Source organism: Lates calcarifer, linkage group LG21 (genome assembly GCF_001640805.2).
Source record: "Lates calcarifer isolate ASB-BC8 linkage group LG21, TLL_Latcal_v3, whole genome shotgun sequence".
Taxonomy (NCBI): domain Eukaryota; kingdom Metazoa; phylum Chordata; class Actinopteri; family Centropomidae; genus Lates; species Lates calcarifer.
This window is the reverse complement of record NC_066853.1, coordinates 23,745,895-23,768,949: the sequence shown is the minus strand read 5'-3', so window position 1 is coordinate 23,768,949 and position 23,055 is coordinate 23,745,895. Positions and strand designations below refer to the sequence as shown.

At 39.4% G+C, this 23,055-nt stretch overlaps 1 protein-coding gene across 2 annotated transcripts in view; it reads left to right on the top strand.

Annotated features, from left to right (window-relative positions):
* clcn2c (chloride channel 2c) overlaps nucleotides 1-23,055 on the top strand; it is a 147,067-nt gene that overhangs the window by 51,773 nt on the left and 72,239 nt on the right. For both annotated transcript variants that reach the window (XM_018684061.2, XM_018684062.2), the window contains exon 3: nucleotides 22,845-22,976. In XM_018684061.2, coding sequence (XP_018539577.1) covers nucleotides 22,845-22,976 — 132 coding nt within the window. The remainder of the gene's footprint in view (nucleotides 1-22,844; nucleotides 22,977-23,055) is intronic.

Below are 23,055 nucleotides of genomic sequence, written 5' to 3'. Positions count from 1 at the left end.
TGCCCTCTACAATCTACAAACTATGCTAAAAGGTGGCACTACTATAGAGTGTACCACATCAGACACCAGCCATGTAGGTGTATTCAAAAGCTCTTTCACCATCAAAAATGTGTTCCATAGCAATGACAAAAAACCAACAGAAATCCTGCCAACAAACTTTTCAAGAAGCCTAGATGTAAAGATATTAAGAAAAGACATGAGTAGAGTGACAGTTTCCCCACAGTTAAAGTAGCTTATGTAATATTCTTTTTATAAGTTACGCCTCACAGTGTAACATTTGAAACAATTAGCACATATTAGAAGTAAAGGCAGAACCCATGGGTTTAGCCTGTATAATCAAAACACTTAAAGTCATTTCACTTTCTATAAGCTGTGACAACTTGGAAAAGATCCCAGATGCTTTCACTCTATGTAGAAGACAACAGTACACTACATTAACAGTAACGTTCTTTCCACTTGTCCAGCCCAAAAGTCTTTGACAGTTTATACAAAACATGGCGTCAAAGCCCAGAACCTGAACCACAATAAGGTTTCGGAATAATTCTAGTTTAGAATTGATCTACTTTTTCCTTTAAGATTTCAGCTGATGACGTTTAAGGCTGAATTTCTGTCCCTTAAGCTATACCCCACATCTATCATTCCCTCTTGCATCATTAGCCATGGCACCTTTGTCCTTTCCAAGGCTGTGGAAAAGCTGAGTGGATCAAGACCTGTACATTTTGCTCAACATTGTACAATCTTGGTAACTAAGTTCTAAATGACTATTACAAACATAGACATTTTTGGATGACCCACAATACTATTAGGGTGCTTTCATAAGTTGCTTTTCTAGCAGTCTCCTAACTACAGGAATATCAGCAGGTGAAAGACCTGTTGTGTAGCTTCTGAACTCAATTAGAACCTCAAATCCAGAGTGTTGATGTGATTGCCATTTACAGTTCTAACATTTAAGTATATGATGATGATGATGATGATAACTGACTTCACTGAGGGGTTTAAGACAAAATTTGGCATTTTGATGCATTATCATCTTTCCATCAACCAGTTTTTATTCTTTCACTAAGTACTTCAAGTGGCTACATTTCCCCCATGCCACTGTTCTCGTAATTAGGGATTGTTTAACTAATTTAATCCCTTAAGAGGTGTGTTGATGAAATTAGTGTGGTCAGCTTTGTAAACAGAGCTCTAGACATTTATATTCATATTTTGGACTTTCTTCTTATACTGCACATAATTACCTCTTTAAGCCTCCATCTACAATTTCTCTAAAACTGCGTAAGAGGTTTAGAGGGAAAATGTGTCTTTGGTGGAACTGCTGACAAGTCAGAGACATCTGAAGCACAGAAAGTGGCTCCAACTAGAAACTGCTAAAAAACCTGTTTAATCTTAAACAATGTATTGAATCTTATAAGTTTATTTTTTAATTCAAAACCTAATCTGTAAAGTAATTAGTTAGCTATCAATAAGTGTGGTGAACTCAAAAGTGCAATATTTCTCTCTGGCCAGTTTTTGACCTCAAAACTGTCCTGAACTTTGGTTTAAGTGCAACTGTATATCAGGGTTTTGAACAATTAACATGTCAGCTCATAAATAAGAGAGTTTAACAGTCTGCCTCATAAGAGAAACTGGCAACTAGGATCAGCAAAGCCAAATGGGTTTTCATACCCACAGTACCTCCATTTGGCGGCCATAAACTGAAAAACAAGTGGCACATGAATGAACATACGGTGTTTTCACTGACTGTTGCCTGTTCAACCACCCATTGTAGTCCTTGGGGAAAGCCTGTCATTGTGTTTGTTGACCTGCAGGGAGCAGCATTGAGCTTCACTGCAGTACAGTCAATGGATGCCGAGGTACGAGAGCCATGGTAGGAATAAAAGAGGGACCCCAGAGAGAGAGAGTGAAGTCCTGGCAGTCCTCTGTGGTTGTGTGTGTGTGTGTGTGTGTGTGTGTGTGTGTGTGTGTGTTTGTGCTCAGGTGTTTAATCTCTGGATGTCAAGGAGCATCTTCTCAGCCTCTGTCTGCCTGCCAGTTCACGCTGCATCAGTTGGTCACAAATATTTGTATATATTTCCTCTTCATTCACTTACTATTTCTTGCTTTTTCATATTCAGTTTAAATATTGGAGTGGGGTAAACCCCACTATCATTTTCTCATGTAGCCAACAAGATAATTTCTATTTTATCATCAGTGGTGTAACAATTGAATTTTCCATGTGTGTTATTGTGGTCTAAAGGTTGATGCCATAAAGATACTGCCTATAATTTGAGAGTGACTATTGAATCCCTGCACTAGACAGGGTTAAAAGGTAAGGATTACACAAGCAGTGTGATTACATTTCTGTGTGTGTGTGGGGGCGCGCGTGCGTGACAACAGTGTAACAAATTCTGGTAAAGGAACTCAGCCATGAGAACGGACATAAAATATTCAGCTGACATGAGGAACTTGCCCTGTTTCTCTCTCTCTCTCTCTCTCACACACACACACACACACACACACACAGTGCAGCAGTAGAAGGTAACTCACAGTGATGCACCAATTCAAATCCCAGTCAAGCTTTATTTATCCACAGATGTGACTTAGTGATCTGATGGGACTTGCCAAAGGAAATCTACATCAAGCCCCTTTTCCTTCTCTTTTTCTTTTTCTCTGCTTCCATCTCTCAGTGAAACAAAGAGAAATATTCAGATAATGAAAAATCTATTTTTTATCTTTTTTTAATCCCTCCATCTCAATCTGTCTTTCTTTCTTTGTTACTGTTGAAAGGGTAGGGGTTGGGTCACCTCTAGCTTTTGTAACCACACGTGTGTGTGTGTTTTTTGTTTTTTTTTTGGTGTGTGTGTGTGTGTGTGTGTGTGTGTGTGTGGAAACAGTCCAGCTTCAGCCTGCTGTCACTCACTCTCAGTGCTGATGTCACGGGCTCCCAGTATCCCAGAAGGGACACACACAAACACACACACACACACACACACACACACACACACACACAGAGCGTAAGCAGCTGTGTCCACAAGGTGATGAAATATACACAGCTGTCTTTTTCTTTTCCCCTGCCCCCCTCTGTCTCTCTCTGTTTCTATCCCTCAGTCCACCTGCACTGCTATGTCATTTAATTGGTTTCAAGACACACACACACACACACACACACACTCACACACACACTCACACACACACACAGCATTTCGCTTCAACAGGTGTGATGTCAGCAGGAGCTCAGCATGGCGCCGCATGTTGCTATGGTGACCGGCAGGCGCCTAGAGACCAACAGTTGCTCACATGCTCTCATCTTCTTTCTTTTCTTTGCCCCCCCTCCCCTTTTTGTCTCCTTGTCTCCTTTCCTCTCTTCTGTTTCCCCTTTCCTTCCACTCCATCTTTCTCTCCTCCTTCCATCTGTATTCCCCCACTCACCCATCCATTGGTAGTGTAAAAGTCCAGGTCGGGAATGGACACACCAGTCATGGGACCAATTTGTTTTTATGTGCACGCATGTACACGTATAAACATAAACCAACACACTCGTGCACTTTAATACTAATTAACCAATGACACTTCCCATGTTACCTCTTTAGTGACCTGCATGGGGTGCAAGTTTGTGTAGTTTTCCCTGCACCTGTGTGTGCTTGTGTGCTGGTGTGAGTGCTTATGAGTGCACCTGCAGGTGTGTGTGTGTCTGGGTAGTCTTGTGTGTTCAGAAATGTATTTTCCTGGCCTGCTAATGCCTTATGACATGGTGTCACAGCAGTTTAGGAAGGATAAGCAAAACACATTTAGAATTTAAATTTTGAATTACCTCTCTTGGACAGTAAAACCAGCAACACTACTGAACAAATATCCAAATACTTTCCAAGTAAACAAGAATAATAAATAAACCAGTGGGTAAACAACAGAATTTGAGGGAGACTGAAGGAATTGGTTGAAGGGATTAAGGGGAGGATAGAAGGATGGAAGACTTTCTTAACTTTCCAGTCACTATCAGTTGTCAGGTGTAGTATTTCAGTTGAAAAATCACCAATTAAAAGATTCACTCCTGTCCTAGCTGTCTACCTCATCAATAATCATATGGTCACACACACCACAGCACTGTTCTGTTGGATGTACCATTCTCTGTAAACTGAACTAAATACACAGACCAAACTGTGGTGGCTGCCTGCATTTTAAGGGCCAGTTACCCAGAATTCAGCCCTGCTGAGACAAAAGGCAGAGTACTTCAGGAAACATTAAAGCTACAATCAATATTTTTATCCTAACAATGAATCAAATACCTTTGTCTGATGTGAAAAGGTGTTGCTCATAGAGATAAGCCTGCAGAGAATTATCACCCATCTCTATAGAGCTTTTTAGCCTGTTTTACCTCATTGTTTTGATTATGAAACTATCCACTATTATCAATCCCCTTGCCAGCAACAGCAGGCAGCTGCCTGCCCAGCAGAAAAAATAGGCAGAAAAAAGTTGTACTGTACTGTATAACAAGCAGCTTTAAAACTCTTAGTACCTAATTACCACAATTTACATCAAAATTCATACAGTTTTAGACTTTGTGTGACTCATTGTCGTTATGAATCAAATCGTAGAAAAAAAAGACACTCTTTTCTGCAATGTCAAAGTACTCCAATGGTAATTATTTGTACATAATTTGGGAACACTACAAACAGAAACAGCAAATAGCTAAGTCAGCATACTTTTAATGGAAAATATAGACTATAAATAACCAGACTCAAGTTGTGGCCCACAGCTAACTAAATGCCTCCATTACATCCCCCAAGAGACCCAAAATTATGGGAACTGTAGTTCAAAATTGATTATCCTTCAAATTGCTGTAAGACAAAAAATGATCATGTCACGCCTGATCTATAAAATATAAGATAAACCAAGGTAGAAGAAAATATCTACTCTTTACATCTTCTTGTAAAGAATTTTTAAGGCTGAATATCTGGCTGTCCGCTTGTTGGACTTGATAAACAATGTGAACAGAACAGATCATGAATTGATACACTTGATTCACAATGTCTCCCTACCCTCACATAATATGTACTTATGCACCCACATGCATTATAGTTAATGTTCCCACCACACAAATCTCAGAGCTTCTTTCATATTGTCAACCTGCAACCACTTGAAACACAAGTTTCCAAATTATAGCTGTGATCACGGAAACACAATGGAGACTGTGTGATTGGATTATGGTGTATGACACACTTCACCTAAGCATGGACTGCATTTAATAAATCAACAGGTTGTGCAGTGATTTGGCAACATTAACCTGGAACATGATCAAAGAGGAACACATGCTGTTCCATCATTTACATGCACTCACTAAAACACATGCAGGCTTTTTGAATATATATGTGAGGTACGTGAGCCACGTGAGTGTGTGTCCTGCCTGCCTGTGTGTGTGTGTTGGGCACCACACTGACGCATTGTGGAGGTGTTCAGACGTCATTCACATTCAGCTGCCAGCCAAGTCCAGAAAGTAACACAACTGACCCACACACACACACAGTGTTAAATTGTTGCTTGGTTGACTGATGGTGTGTGTGTGCGTGTGTGTGTTTGAGAGCGAGGGAACTTTCACTTCAATATATCAAGTAACCAAGGAGACTTGGGCGACTGATCAATATTTGATTCAGTGCCACTCAAGCAGATTGTGTGTGTGTGTGTGTGTGTGTGTGTGTGTGTGTGTGTGTGTGTGCACCATGATCTTGGACTGCTGTTGTCTATTGCTTTTTCTATAAAGGTTGTGGCATTAGTCCAATTTGTGTGTCAGCAGAGGGAATGGTCACTAGCCACAGTGTTAGCTTACATTGATTTTGTCATCTCAGGGACAGTAAGTTGAGCCAAGATGGCACCCATAACACTGCTTGCTGGGAGCAGTAAGATGGTCACTTCATATTTAATATACATACACCTATTCCATGGTGCCAGATGTCTAAATCAGGGTTCCTGAGGTAATTCCGACGCACAGCCAGAACAGGAACGCTGCTGAACAGGGCGTTAGACAGCAGAAGGCTGGCATTGTATTCAGTGACAATGCTTGTCAACACAGACACCAGACAGAGACAGACAGACTGACTGTCCTTTAAAGATTATTTAGTGATGACTAAATTGACTAAATTCAGTTCCCTGTACCATGATATAGGTTTATGTCAAATACATTCCTGTTACATTCATTCACATTTATATTTTAACATTGTCACTTAAGTCAGATGATTTTACATTTCCACAACGTATAGGACAAGTCTGAACCATTACTCAACAACAGGGAAGCATTTTAAGATGAAAAAGATTAATAGTAATAATAGTGGTATTATTATTATAAGTATTAACAGTAAACAAAAGGGTTCACAGTTTACAGGGACATACTTTTTTGTAAAAAACAAGCAAAAACAAACAAAAAAACAGTTTTAGATATTTCACCTGAGAGATTCTGGTATTTGTCCTTTTTGTCTGAACTCCTCTGACTGGTCTGAAGTGAACAGAGTTCAGCTGGGAAAAGGTGATGTCACATATTTCCCATATGACCCAATCAGATTTTAGGAATAGCTTTTGAGCAACACAAACTTCTTGAAGATTTCACCATGTATTGTTTTTATATTATACATAGACCAGAGGCTTTCCATACCTGACACTGTGAGCCCATCTCAGATAAAACTTGCCATCATGTTATCCCACTCTTTGGATAATGTTATATCAGATCTTAAAATTTTTTTTTTACATTATGGAAAATTGTATTAGCAGAATTCACTATCAGTGAAAACAGTTCCTGTTTGCTGTGCTGGTAACTATTAATGAATTACTTTGATACTGAAGAAAATGTGATGTTCCTGAGACAAATTCAGATTTTCTAAGGAGTCCCTTCCTTTTACTGTTTCTAAACGAGTTTATGGATGATTATAATGATTTCCTCTCTTCTTCTGACTAATTATGACTCAGATTTTTGACACAAATTTAGGCAATCGGGCACTAAGGGTTTTAAAGCAGCCTACCTTAATTGCCTCCATCGTTTGTTGCAGCCACTGCTACTGGTGTTGATTATGATCAACAGTCCCATACTAAAATAACTAACTTTCTGTTGTTTATGATAAAGTAATAATGAGTAATGACTAAAACCTTGTTTTGTTGTGTTTGACTTGAATGTGATGGTACATTTTATGAGCTTAACACTGTACCAAAAACAGCTTAAACTCACAACAGTCATTACATTAAACTGTGATTTTTGGATGTTGATACTTGTAACACAAAAATGAGCTTATTCAGATGGTTTGTTCTGGAGATCAATGTGTGTGTTTTGATACAGTATGTGATTGATTGTAACCAGTAATATAAGACATTAGTAGCTCTCAGCCACTTTCATTTTGTCAAAGCAGCTCTCAGAGGAACAAATGGCTGGAGACCCCTGCCTTAAACACACTTGTCTTTTCTCTTGACAGTGGGCTGAAAGGCGGCAAACCATTGTATCAAACAGTGATACTGTCACTGAGGGACTCACAGGGTTGCCAAAGTCATCAAGTTTCTAAATCTGCTGGGAGCAGTTTTAAAGAGTAATGCTGTACCCAGCTCGAGTTTCTCTCTGCCTGCTGAATGAGTCTGAAAAATGCAAGACAGTGAGGGTAAAGAATGGAGGAGAGCAGAGGGAATTCAGGGTTTGGTCAGGTTGTTAAGAGGAGGAGGTGGAGCATTAGTTCTCTCTGCAGTATGATAAACTGGTGAAGAAAGTTGAAGGAAATAAAATGCAGTTATTTGTTATTCCTATACTAATCCTATGGCAAGTAGTGTTTAGATAATGCAAATCTAATCAAATCTGCAGTTTCTAAGTGAAAACAACATTTTAATCCCCCTGAAACAGTTTGTTCTCATTTGTAATGGTTGATTTGTTATAGTCGTATAGAGATTGTACTTTAGTGTACCCACTTTTATACTTAACACTAAGGCAGTGAGCAGATTTATTTCTCAATTAACTGCATTTTGAGGCAAATTTGTCACAGGAACTCTGATTTTGAACGCAGATATATAAATCGGTAAGCTGTGTACATGTTGTTGAGAGTCTTAACTGCAGCAGTAACCATGCAGGCCAAAGTTTTATTAATGCCGTCATTAATTTTTATGTGTTTGGATTATGATATCAACATGTGGTTTTTATAGTCGGCTCCTCTCACTCTAAAATCAATAGTTATTAAAGGCTGCAAAAAGCCACATCCTACTTTCTTGGTTACTATGCAGCTTCTTTATGTTTGGATTTCAGTCTTGCTTGATCTCTTTCTGCTCTCTGGTCTCAAGTCTTTTGCTTTAATTTCTTACTCCTCCTTCTCCTCCTCCTCCTTTCCTTCCATCCATCTTCCTTATTTTGCATCCTTCCTGCATTCTTTTCACATCTATGTTCCTCCTTCCTCTCGTTCTCTTTTTGTTCTGTTTTTCTGTTGTATCTCCCCTTTGTTTCTCTTTTTCTATCCACTTTCCTTTTTCCTCTCCTTACTCCACCACTCTTCTGACCTCTCTTCTCCTCTTTCCTGTCCATCCTTTCTTACCACTCAACTCTCTTCACTTCTCTCTCTGTCTGCAATCCATCAGCTCCTCCTCCTCCTCCCCCTCTTCTCTACTGGGTACAATCTGAAGTGTGTGTGTGTGTGTGTGTGTGTGTGTGTGTGTGTGTGTGTATCTCTTTCTCTCTCTCCATCCATCTGAGCCCTATGTTCTGAGTTATTACTCTCTAATCATCAGTGAGGCCAGAGGCAATCTACAACACTCACACACAAATATTTTTTCTATACTTTACAGATTTATATCCAGGTGTGGATGAGAGCAGAAAACTTGTGTCTTTTTATCATCTTTATGAAAAATGTGATTCTCATGGGAAAAACAAATGATCCAATTATCCACTGAGATTTTGGTCTTATTCAAGATTCAAGATTATTGTTTGTTATGATGAACAATCAGTTTGCCATAATCTGATTTTTATTTTAGATATTGAATATCATCCAGTTGGTACTGTCACCTGATATGATGGATATGACACTGTTTGACTGATGACTGTTAATGTATAATCTATAATACTCTGGCAGGCTACTGAAAGACCTTAACCTGAAATAACCAGGAGATGCCATATACAGTGATTATGACATGTTTATTGTTTTCATTTTCATTTGGAGAAATGTATTACCTTGTGATCATGTGAACATTGTTTTGTATCCTGAAGATTGAAGTGAATATTTAAAATATTTTGGCATAAAAATGGATAATAGGCCAGACTTTGCCAAGACCTGTGCACTTTGGTTAGTGTTTCCTCTTGAGCTTTTAATATCTGCATAGCACATATACAGTTTACAATAACAACATCACATTTTTAAATTGTTTAAATTTTTGATTTCACAGAAAAGCAAAAGCAACCCTGTCATTTCTAGCTGACAACTGTTGATTTAGCCAGTTAAACTGTCAACTGTTGCTGCTGCAGCTAGCTGGTTAATTAAGCTAATGTTAGCTCCATGAAAACTCCAACTGACTTGTTTTACTTGATGGCAACATACATGATATTACAGCATCCTTACAAGTTAATGAGAGAAGACATGGTATTACAGTACAGTATTATTAGTAAACATGTCATTTAAATGTTATTTGCTCTAAGATAATCTGTGCCTCCTATAGAAAAACATACTTGCACAGGAAACCCAGTGGTGAGACTTACACTTAAATAAATGGTATGTCTTTTACAAGAGGAAAGGATTTGAGGATGAGAAATAACTGATGTTTGTCAAATGTAATGCTGACTAACACGAGTTTGACTGGAGTAGCTGGGGTGTAAATGTAGACAATATAGATGGGACATAGCTGCCAATGTTGGCCTAAAATCCGATGTGCCAGCATCCTTGCTCTCACAGTGTGGATGTTCCAGTCCTGAACAGGTATTTTTCTGACATAACCTGTAACCTCACAAAATACTGTTAGCTAATGACATCCCTGTTGCACAGGGCTCTAATAAGAGCAGTATTTGGTAACATCTGTCATTCTCTATGCTTACTATTAAAATGCTTGTCATTTATTTCCTCTTTTTCCTCCATATTCTTTCTTCAACATCTTACATTCTTTCTCCTTATCTCATACTCTCCCCCTCCTCCTCCTCTTTCTTTCATCACCACTCTGCCAACTCTTATCCCTCTCTGTCTCAGGGTTTGCATTCTCCCATCACTCCTGCTTCCCTTTTCTTTCTTCTCTCTCCTCCACTGCTCGTTCATTTGTCGTGTTGCTGAGTTTGCACAGGACCCACATCAATCACAAACTAATAATGTTATGTAGGAAAATGGATATAGAGAGAGATTTTCCTTTTCTTTTCACGCTGAAGGAAAATAAACTTGTTTAACATGATTGATTGTGTTGAGGGGAAACCCGGGTATCCATAAAATCAATACACACACACACACACACACACACACACACATGCACACAGAGGGACACTTCTTGTGTTTAACTATGTTATGTGGTCTATTTGTCCTCCAGGGTCAGGGTACCCGTATGTTCTGGAATCCCCAGCCCAGGACTTTATCTCTGGTAAACAAGCAAACAAACAAACATCTGTATCACTCCCAGTCTACCCCTACAACTACCAACTCCTCAGTGCTTACACACACCATGCTGCTACAGCTAATGCATCTGCATTACTACACCATCATTAATATTTAATAAGTGGTCATTAAGTGTTGCTCCAACTTTATCAAGCGCTTGAGAAAAGCCCCCACCCAACCCCGCTTTTCAGCATATTAATGCCGCCATCCATTAAAAAATCATATGGTTTGTCTCTGAAGATTCTAACTGTGGGTGTGTGCATGTCTGAGGGCGAAAAAAACTGGAAAAATAAAAGCACAACCCAAAGTCTGATGACCCTGCAGTTTGCAAAGTAGCACCCGCAAACACACATACACACACGCTCGCGCACACACATACACCCACCCACCCACACATACACGCACACACTCACCTTGTGGCTTCATATCAATCAGCAGGCAACATGAAAAATATCTGTGTGTGCATATTATTCCCATTCCGCTGTGTATTTCTGTGCCAAGAAAGACTAACTCGCCCAGCCTGGCCTTATTATAGCTAGCCTCGAGCCCTAATGGAAAGTAATAAAGAGCTCTGAACATCTTAGTTTAGTAGTGTGTTTTGTATGTGTGTGTGTGCGTGTGAGATAGGGGAGATGAATGGTTCTGATTAGGCAGTGCAAGCTGCAGACAAGCATGATGATCAATGTCTCCCCTCTGCTACTTAAGAGTATACGAATGTGCCATGGCCACACTCACTCACACACATATGTATATCGTTTTTTTTAACAACTGTGTGCAGTGTGTGTGTTTTTGTGCTGTGCGTTCACTTGCAACTTTTAATACTTTTTGTTTCTCCCAAGACTGATGGTGCGTTTACTTCATTTTTCTGCTTCCATATGCATACACAGGCTGCCAGTAACCTCGTATGTGTGGCATATACATGTATATACTGTACTATGTGTCTGTGAGGATATTTGTGTGTTGCTGGCATTTTCGATAATAGCAAAGGTATCTGCAATGGAAATGCTGTAAAACTGGTTAGGCAATGGTATAAAAGTGTAAATCAGTGCACTTGTGTGCCTGCAGAGGACTGCAGAACGGAAGTGCTGACTCTGCAACAGCAGAGATGGGTGGTTGGGGGTGGGGGACGAAGGAGAGAAAGTAAGAAAAATGAATGGATGCAGAGCGGAAATGGAGGGATGATTTGAAGTAGAAGCAAAACTTAACATAGGAGGGGGCAGACGGAGAAGAAACTGAAAGAGAGGAGGGAGAGAAATAAAAGTAAGAGATAGATAGAGGGGGAGTTTGATGGCAAAGGTCTGGGGATTGGATGGATAAAATAAATGGCGATAGAATGAGAGAGGCAGATGAGAGAGAAAGAGAGAAGCGGTGCAGAGAGTTAGCAGAAGGTCCCTTGGCTTTTGGTTCACCAGGCTTTCATCCAGGAAATGAAACGACTTACCCCTCCCCTGTGTGATCGGGCTAAACACACACACATGCACACACACAAACAAAAAGACAGAGAAACATGTTTCCCCAATGCATTTAAATCACACCCACACAAACTTACTCATGCACACTTAAGTTGATGGACTATTGTCATCATCAGTGCCACCATCTGCCTCTCTTGGCTGTGTGTGTGTGTCTGTGTGTCCATATCGCCTGTCTGTGTGTCTGCATTGTGTGTTGCCACTGGAGAAATCATGCCGCTGCTTTCTCAAACACATCATCCCAGCCTCAGTGTTGATGCAGATCTACTTTTGATCATCATCATTGTCATCATCACCAGTATTTGACTGTTGCTTTATTGAGGCTCATTAAAACGGAGGCATCCAATCATTAGTCCGACATTTAGTTTCCCTCAGAGCCATTTTAAGTAAACACACTCCTTAGCTCATCTGAGTCAATTTAAATATGCAGTGTCAAAAAAAGTCTCACATATCAAAACTTATGTGCTGCTTTAAAAGCACTTTGTTTACCTACTGGTACAGTTACTGTGCAGAATAGTGAATGTGCTGAGTTTGACATTAGACTAATTTCACATTCATCTACTGCTGGAGGGACAGTTTCCCTGTGTTCACCTTTAAATCTAGGTTGAAGATATGGATGTACAGGTATGATTTGTGACGTCACAGCTAGTTTAGAAGTTTATCATGATCCAATATGCAACTTACACAACTGTTGAAATCTCAAGTTCATGTACACTGAGAATGGATTTTTCATTGAAACAGGAGACATCTTAGATTTAGTTTACCCTTTGAAATGAATCTTTTCCATATTTATAGATTAAGGATTTTCAGTGTGAGATAATTTTTATTGAGGTAATTTAACTTTTATCTGAAAAATCTAAATTAAAAGAAAATATTATTCAAAGCGGAATTTTTTATAAATGTCTTAAGACATGTCTGATGTGGATCTTTAACTTCAATCAATGTCATCAATGTTGAAAACTGGCACAGAATGTCAGCTGTCAGCCGTATTTAGCATAACATACATATAGGTGCAGTATCAGTCCTGCAGTCACAACGGCCACTGCTCTCAATTACAACTTATCTTCACTTCCTGTATCATTATTGATTCATTTTAAACCACTGGTCCTCAGAGAGGAGGTTGCCATGACAGCAAAGTTTTGGGTCACCCTCCCAGAAACCAGGATGTCAGCGTGCGGCTGGCTGGCTCTGCTGGTTCCAAAGCTCTGATTAGACAGAGGGGAGGAGTGACTTAATGGAGAGAGAGAAAAAATAAATCCAGTTGCCCAAGACCCTGATACATTCATTAAAGATAATGTTAGGACCATGATATTGATCTGCGAGGGTGTGTGTGTTCGGTTGAAGATGAGAAGTGCTATTGATCGAAGAGTTTAAAGTTGTAGGAAAGAGTTCAGTGCTTGGTCTCAGAGTTAAAAAATGAGATATAGTAGTGAAACTCCTCCAGACAATTGACCAGGGACAGAAAATGCCTGTTATATGCTGATATATTATAAAGCTCCAAGCCTTCACTCACATGCTGATGCCAGTATTTCTTGCTGGAGCAATACTTGAGTGTGGTATTTAAATAAGAATGGGAATAAATTGAGAAGGTGATAACAAAAGAGAAGGAGGGTTGCCGTGCCAACTCCATATAATGTGTTTGTGTGTGGTTCGGTTCCATTTTGGACCCTGTTCCAAGTTGGTAAAATTCCCAGACTTGTTAAGCTCTTTTATTAACAAAGGGCAGAGTACACACCATTCAAGTCCTCAATTACTGCAGCTAAATAGTTCACATACAGATGGGTGACAGATAAAAGGAAAAACCAACATGACTGTCTAATGCTGTACCAATATTATCCTGAAGCTTTTACACAACCCACTCCATTATTGCAATTTTAGTGATTTGCAACAGTCTTCCACCTACGTTGTCTTTGTGCAGAGCGGAGTGAGGCTGCACTGAACATTCAGATTTGTTGAACTTTGACCAGAGATTGTGTTGACCTTTGTAAGTGCAGCTGATAGATGGAGACTGTGGCTTGTGCTGAGATTAAAGATGGAGGACAAGACTAAAAAGGAACAGTTTTAAATTAAACCAAACTGAAAACATTTGTTTGGGAAGAATATGAGCATTGTAAACTTTCTGTCAGTATGAGGGAACATATCGTAGGAGATGTCACACTAAATAGGAAAATACCAAAGACTTTTTGTTGGGTTGTCAGGAGTCTCAGATGCCAGTCTGCTATTCTTTGCCAGTCTGCTATTCTTTGTCACACTACTAGTCCTGCGCTGAAAACAGGAAATTTATCAGCCACACTGTGTTGCAATTGGACTGAATTTGTGTAGTCTGGACTGGGCCTTAGTTCAGCGGATTAATGTCCCTGTTCACCAAGAGCTCTGACCCAGAACTGTGACCTCATTTGATTCTTTGATTCTTTGAAATAGCACTGCAACATTTATAATCAGCCTGCTTGATGATATTTGATGACATCTCTCTTCTTTACCCTGCACTGCTTTTTTAATTCAGGAAAATATCCCAGTTAAGTGTGTGGGTTTTATTGTTATTACCTTAAGATAAGGCACTCCATGGAAGCGTTTACAGAGGGATGGCAAGGCTGTTTTTTCATAATAACTTTAGTGATTGTGCTGGCCTGTGTGTGTGTGTGTGTGTGTGTGTGTGTGCAGATACACCATTACACCTCATTAAGCAGACATTGTACTGCAGTCATAAGAGGGGTGTCACAGCTGTAGTTACTCGACGAGCGAACAGAGTGATTGAATGCAAGCGAGGAGCTTTGCCTGCTCGCCTGGGACCGCCGTTACAGCACATTTACATAAACATCACCTCCTTTTACATCTCATTAGCATAGAGAAAACATCAACATGAAGGAAAAGGTGGAGGAGGGATGGATAGATAGATTAATGAATGGATGAACAGGGAGGAAGAAAGGGGGAACGAGAAGGAGATGCTACAGTTAGAGCGCACTGAGGGAGTGGAGATGGTCATATTAAGTACCAGAGGAAACATTTACAGATGCTTTGTTGGTTTTATTACTCCATCTACCTTTCTTTTCTGGCTTAAAGGGCCAATTTGTCTTGTTAGTTTTTGCCCTTTTCCTGTTCCACTTAATTCCATTCTCTCCTGTGCTACCTTAACCCACTGTAACCCAGCATCCAGTCAGAGTCCAGTCAGTATTTATGACAACAAAACTGGACAGAAATCCATCCATCCATTTCAGTGAAATTGCAGCAGTGGACTTACTCAGGATAAGGTGAATCCACACTGAGGCTTTTGAGTATGTTTAAACTTTGGTAAACCTAAAAATAGTCATTTGTGCTACTGACACATTGCAGACCATCTTGAAAGTAGTGAACATTGAGACAGTTGAAAGCTAAAAAGTCCAAAAAGAGAAAGAGAAATCATCTAAACCGTATCGCACAAACTATTAACCAACTTATTGTGTATCCTTGCACTGCCAGAATAGAGGTACATTTTCCACTTCCACTTGTGAAGTTGGCAAGGTATTGTTAGATTTTAGCCCCTGTGTGTGTCCACGGTAGCTCATAAACTATTGCTCCAAGTAGTCAGCAAGCTTCCAGTCCCATATTGTGCAAAAAGATGTGGATTAATTTGACCACTTTGTGAGACAGAGCAACTGGATCTGAAGCTGTAAACAAACAACTGCTGCCTGATACACCAGCAATATACAGTGTACTGGAATAATAGTTATATAATAATTGCTACACTGAAATTGGTTAATTTCACTCTAAATTTGCAATGTTGATCAGTTGCACTGATGCTTAAACTACAACTTAACTCCGTTAACCTGATCAAAACACTGTTGCAGACAATGAATTTTCATCTTGTGCAGCTTTTGGCTAATATGGGAGTGAAAATTGCAAAACTGAAAGTAAGAATCCCTTAACAAAAAAAAAAAAACATAGTTGTTGGTGTGTTTTGGCTCCAAACAGCCATGTGGTGCCTGTGGGAATTCCCAGGTCAAGTGAACACACAAAAATTACTTTAATTCTTTTGGATAATGGTAAATGGAAAGCGCTGTAAACCGAGTGTGCATGTCAGTATCATCTTAAGTTTAATCCTTACAGAGTACTCTCTGTGTAGATATGGGGGAAAACAATCTCTGCCTATATTATTAGTCTCTCTCTGCAATGGCAACATTTCATAAGAAATGACTCTACTCACTTTGTAAATTTTACGTTATATAATAAAAACCCTATATTGTAACTAACGTGTACTGTATGGTACAGTCCTTTTATAGAAGTTACAATAGAAAGCTTTTGAAACTAAGCTATTCTGGTTGCACACAGCTGGTGCAACAGCCTGTTAGTAACTTAGCTGATGTAATGTTGAGACAGGAGATGGTTGGTACTATTTCACTGTTTGCCACCCAGTCACAAGACTACTGCTCTTGTCATATTCTGACAGAGAGACTTATAGTACAAAAATCAAAGGAGGTATTAAGATAAGTCATAAGTATTTTTGGAATGAAAGTAAATGAGGGAAAAAATCAAATATCACAGAAGTCACTTATCTCTTTATTGTGCTCTATACGTATAGCATAGACTCTATGCCATAGAGTATGCTCTACTATACATACTGTATCTTTTTTCAAAGTTGCTGTTTAAAAGGCAGAAGAGCTGAATGGTCAGATTTGCTGTATTAATCTGTATTAATTCTAATCTAATTAAGCTGGTGGTCTTAAACACAGCCAGGCATTTCTAGAAGCTATATAATGAATGTGGGGGCACATACGCACAAAATGGGGATAGGCCTCATTGGCATGACTGTGCAAAATTGAGGCATTAATGGTAGGCTCTTTTACCCTTTACACCCATATATAGCTGTCACCTTGCATAACAAATGAGGGGGTGATTTAAATAATTGGGTTTTATGTGGGAGCGGTAGCAGGGAATCTGCATCGGTAGTGATTTTCCTCTAAGGGGTGTGTGTGTGCGTGTTCATTCTGCCTACCTCCTGCCCTCATTTTCAGCATAATCGCAGTAGAGTTAGACCAGTATGTTGGGTTTGGTTTCATTTTTCTGATGCTATCTTTTTACATATTGGTTTGGTCATTTCATTCAACCTAGAGATAATGGATATGGTGCATTTTGACCAATTACATTACAAATGATGCTGCTGACATGCCCTTTTCTTACTGTGACATGCCAAAATGTCTGACAAGTACAAAGATATATCTCTAAGTGCTGTATGAAGGCAAAACGATTTGCTTGAGATTCTTGAAGAACCTTTCATCCAGAGGGCTTCTTTAGTTTTAACTGACTGGTTTGGTGTCCCAGGCATTTAACTTCTTGTGGGGTTGTTAACATCTTGAGAATCATTGAGGTCCAGTGTGAACCAGCTCCTCAGGTCAGACTCCACAGTCCACCTACATCTGAAGGACAAGAGACACTCATTTGAGGATAGCAGTGTGCACATTTTAAGAAGAGAAGAATGATGGTTTGAAAGAAGGTATCTATGTCAAACTGGAAGGACTATCACTAAAAAGAGCAGGTGGTCTACGACATCACTTACCAGGCCCTTTTAGTGTAGTCATGAAATCCCTGTCCACCCATTTACACCATGACTCACATGATCCTGTCGACTCACACGTGACCTCAATGACTCTTAAGGTCTGAACAGCCCCACAAGAGATTAAATGCCTGGGACTCTACCAGTTTGTTAGAACTGAAGAAGCCTTTCAGGTGAGGTACAAAAACTCCCAGAGCCTCAACCAAGTCCAGTGGTAGCACTTAAAAATACCATGACATGGCTGACAGAGAATCTTCACAGATATGCAGGTGTCAGAAGCACTCAAAAATTTGTGCATACAGTGCAATTGTGAAGCTACATTGGACTTTTCAGCAGTAATTGCCAGGTTTGGCTGCCATCACTTAGTACAATAATTACATCTAAGACAAAAGTAAGCATCTGAGAATCTCAGAAGAATAACAAGTTCTCCACCTTGAGTAACTCTGTAGGTCTGTCCCTACACCCTGATTGGACCCAGAGGAGGTAACAATAGTAAACACACAGTTATGAAGGTCACAGCTTGGTTAGATTTGGGCAGAAAAACTACTTGATTAAGTTTGGGTTAAAATAAGTACTCCCTTGAATTTAGAGGATTGTCTTTGTCATGGTTACAATGATAAAGATGCAGTTAAGGTTTTAGAATGGTCGTGGTCAAAAGAAACAATTGGTTTCACACGAAAAACATACAGCAGTCCTGTGTTTTGTCAATCGATCCATCCACACCAACCCCTACTCCTAACACAGACTTTATTGCTTTACTACGTTACCTTACTTTGTCTTGTCCTTCTGTCATAATTACTACTCCTGCCAGAGGAAATACCCCAATGTTATGAGTGCAACACTAGATTTACCCCTTTAAACTTTAACTAGCATTAAGTATCTGATATCAGTAGTTTGAGTCAAAAAAAAAGTCAGAAGCACATATGTACACACACACATGCAGTTTCTTTATGCCAGTCCAAGAAACGAGATGTGCTGTGTATCCAAGGCAACCTAAATTAGTTTTAGCAAGTATGTGGGCATTATGACTCTTGCTGAGGAGAGAGTGAGCAAGCAGGCAACCAAGAATGAGGAGAGCAGAAGGAAAGAGAGAGAGAGGGGTGAGAGCGCAAAGAAAGAGTGGAGGAGAGGAGTGCAGGGCAGCAGATAAGGCATGAGAGGCAGAGGAGGAGAAGAGAGGTAAAGTCAGAGGTTGAATGTGATTAGTAGAAAGCAGAGGAAGAAAAGGGGAGGAGAGAAGCAGCAAGGGATGATGGGATCAGGGAGGGTAGGGATGGAAGGGGAGAGTGGTACAGAGGGTGAGTCAGAAGGCAGTGAGAGTGATTGGGAACTAGCATGCTGCTTATTGCATGCCATGAAGAATAAAGTCAGCAACCAGTCTGCATGTGTGTGTGTGCGCTCTGCAGAAAAAGCTATTAAGCAATACCAGCACAGACAGAGCTAACTAAATTACATCTCCAGAAAGACAAGATTACACTTGCTGCTAGACACACACACACACACACACACACACACACACACACACTCACACTCCATGTTTAGAAGTACAAAGAAATTATGTCTGCACACACACATGCTCTCAGACATATACACACTCACTAACACTCATTTACATTGACTAGTGTTTGAATGACAGAAGGGGTCCAAGAACACAGACGGCCCGTGGGTGAGATGACGCACAAGCACACACACACACACACACACACATGCTCAGATACATAAATCTAAATATACACATGTACAAAACCTGTTTCTCAGAATTGTCACATAACTGTCTGTGGAGTGATGGAAAGCAAAGACAAATCAATGTGTCTGTGTTTGTGAATGTGTTTGTCACAGCTTTTGCCAGCTTGTGCGTGTTAGACAGCTCCTGAAAGTGTTGATTGGGGAATGTGTGCATGTGTGTGCGTGTCGTTGTGTAAGTGTGTATCTGTATTTTTCTTTCCATCCCTGCAGCATTTATCATTCACCTCCTGCCCTCTCTCTCTCGCTTTCAGTCTCTTTCTCTCTTCCTTCATCTGTCAGTCAAACAGGTGTCCGTTTCGCCTCCACTTTGAAATGTATTTATTTTTCTTTCTTCATGATGTTTTTTGGTTCCATTTTAGCCACTTAGCTATTACGCTGTTACGCAAACATAAACATAATCTTCAAGTGTCTGGTAAATCTTTTGTTTGATGCACCAAGCTAACACTTTGAACCACTTTATTAATACTGAAAAGTTTGTTATAATAAAGCTGGCAGCACTTAAGACAGTGATCTGCTGAGGGTTATTTGGTTCCCCTTAAAATGTAAAGGTCTTAGGGCATTTTAGGATGTGTTCATTATTTTTCTCATTCACTATTGCACTTACTTAAATAGAAACAAATATCTGGCACTTGTGTGTGTGACACAGAACTAGATGTTTAAAAAAACAAGATTGTTGCCTTTTTTCTTAATCCAAATTGAAGGTGTAAGAATAGCAAGTGTAGTACAGCAGTAGAGTACAGTACAGATTTTAAAGCACCATGAGGCAAATTTTTGATCTGTGATATTGGCCTAAATAGATAAAATTAACTTGACTTTTAGTTATGTCTGGTCACACAGACTTTTTACATATGAACCAAGAGGACTTAACATTAGATAATACATGGACTAACAGGTAACTCATTCATTACCATAATGTTACAGGATAGTTACTGTTAAGTTTCAGTCACTTTTTAATGAAGACATAAAATACATGATAGAGAACAAGCAAAATACACATTCAGTTGTGATCTGAAAATGTAAACACACAGTGTGTTCACTCATTCATGTTACCGTGGTTACCAAATAATCTTAAATTAAATAGCTCGCTTACATGATCAGAAACGTGATTAAATGGTGTTTTTTTTAAATAAATGCTTAGGGTTTTAACAGGCAAAGAGTACTAACAAGAGTAGAGTTATAATTATATCTCTGAGACACAGAGACTATACTAAGACTCAGACACTCGATTCAGTACACGCCACAGCTGATGTCAATATATTTTATTTGTGGATTTTTATTTGCACAATTGAGTTACATGTTAGAGAGCAAGCAAAGACAGGCCTTGCAGATGAGAATGAATGTCCTCATTTCTGCCATATTACTTGATTAAAAGGAACAGTTCCCTAAAAACAACAAATGAAAGCCAAAAGATTCTTAAGAAGTCTGCAGGGTGGTGGGTATAAACACTTTTTTACCATCTTGGTCCCCCTAAAGAAAATACTTGGCATGTTTTAAATAAAGGAATGGGTACTTAGGGGTTCTCTGGTACACTGAAATACTAAAAAAATTGAAAAGATTTTGAGTCTTACATATTCATTGGGTCAACATACTGGAGATTAAAGGGGAGACAGGAAAACAGAAACAGAAGGGTGTTTGTGTGTCTTGTTATTAGTGTGAGGGGTACCCCACTGTTCCCAAGTACCAATTCCCCGCAAATGAGAAAGGGGAAATGAGGACAGGCCTGGAAGATGACAGGAGAGGAGGAAAAAGGAGGAGAGGAGCAGAGAAAAAGAAAATCTGGTGTGAATGAGAGGCATAGTGTGTGCATGCACATCGTAATGAGTCACTGTCAAACTAATGTTTTGTCCCAGCAATTAGTCATAATTAGTAACTGTGTATACATGTCTTGCACCAAGTGTTCTACAGTATATTAGCTGTGAATCTGAGTTTCCTGTTGCTTGCAGGTGAGTACAGCAGATCTGACTGTGCTTAATGCACTGGTTTTTGTGTGTGTGTTTTGCTTTCTAGTGCCTCCATTTGCTGTGACTTTTGTGCCGTGCATTTAATATAGTTTGAGTGTAGTAGATCAGTATAGTCCATTTTGTCTTTAGCCTCTTGCTCCATTACGTTATCTTAACACAAGGTAATGACACAATCTGCCAGTTTCTGTCATAACATTGTGTTTTGTTGTAACTGCTGCTGGACATAGTTTACACTGGTTTCTGGAGTCATGTTATTTTTCTAGCATTTTGCTTCTACATCACAGCTAGCTGACCTTCCATCCAAGCTGTAATCAAAAATAGGACTGTTTTTTTTGTTTGTTTTTGTACTAAAATGCTATGATGATGACTATTTGTTAACACAATCAAAGTTTTGATGAATGCAATGGAAATGCATTTCCTCAATAAATAAACAAAGGGCTGGTTCACATAAATTGGAAAAACAATATTTTGTCACTTACTTTTATTGTATATAGTAAATAGAAATTTGTTTGTGAGGCCCACAGCATTGGAAATTTGATTTTAAAAAGTAATGAGCACCAGTTGTCTCCAGCAATAGTGATCTAACTGCTCTGAATAATCCAAAAACCTCACTGTCATCAGTTTTCCATGAACCTATGTTCCCCTAATTATACATTTTGATATTGAGAAACCTGGTCAAGTAAAACCAAAAAATACGTAATATCTGCTATAATGTAATAACTAGAGACCATTAAAGGTAAGTGAGAGAATAAGAGGTTTGTTTGTTCATAACTTTGGTGAATTAACTCTTAACAAAATTTCTGAAACCATAGCCTTTCCAAAAAAAAAATATGTGTGCTGCTCCTCCCATACCAGTCTGTCATGATTACATTGTCCATTGAAGTAACATTTTATTTCTTACAGTTCTTATAGTCTCATAGTTTTCATATATGAAGAATAGTTTCATATAGAGCAGTCCTCACAACCATCCAGTGGTTACCCATTTGCAAGCGTTAGTTGACTGTCATAATGTCAACACAGTTAAACTCAATCAGCAGTCTCAGAACTTTGTCTCTATTTTCTCTGTAATTAGTATAAAACATAGTTCTTTCCAGGAACCCTCCAGGAAATTATTAGGAAATTACTGATTCGAATAAACCAAATTATCCAAATTGCCAGCTTCCATTGATCCACATCATCTTAGTTTTCAGGCTGTGTGGGTGAGTTCTGTGTGTGTAGCTGTTTGTCTATCCATCATGTATCAGACACCTCAGATTACATTTGGGTGATTTAATAGATTTCACTTTCATTTTCAAAATCTAACTGAGTTGCCAATATAGGGGCCTACTACTATGACTCATTAAAGCAAAGTAATACAGTATGTAGGACTGAATGGAATTTTGGGCAGACAACACTGACTGTTGCCCAGTTTCAAAAACTGTTGGATGGAAACACAGCTACTGTTTTTGGCTAATGTTGCCAAGACTGACTCATAGAATAAATATTGTTTGTATTTTTCCAAACCTGAGTGCCAATATCTGGGTAATGTAGTTTTAGTGTGTGTGTTTTTGTAGTCTTAACATGTTATGTTGTCATCCTGCCATCCCTGTAGTCTGCACTGTTCGCTGTCAGAAGTTCCTGATCTCGCGGGTCGGGGAGGACTGGATCTTCCTCATCCTGCTGGGACTCCTCATGGCCCTGGTCAGCTGGGTGGTGGACTTCTGCATTGCCATCTGCCTACAAGGTGAGGCATGGAGTGAGGGGGAGGGAGGGAGGGAGAGATGGATTGGGTTTGTAGACCTACATTATAGGTTGAGGCATGG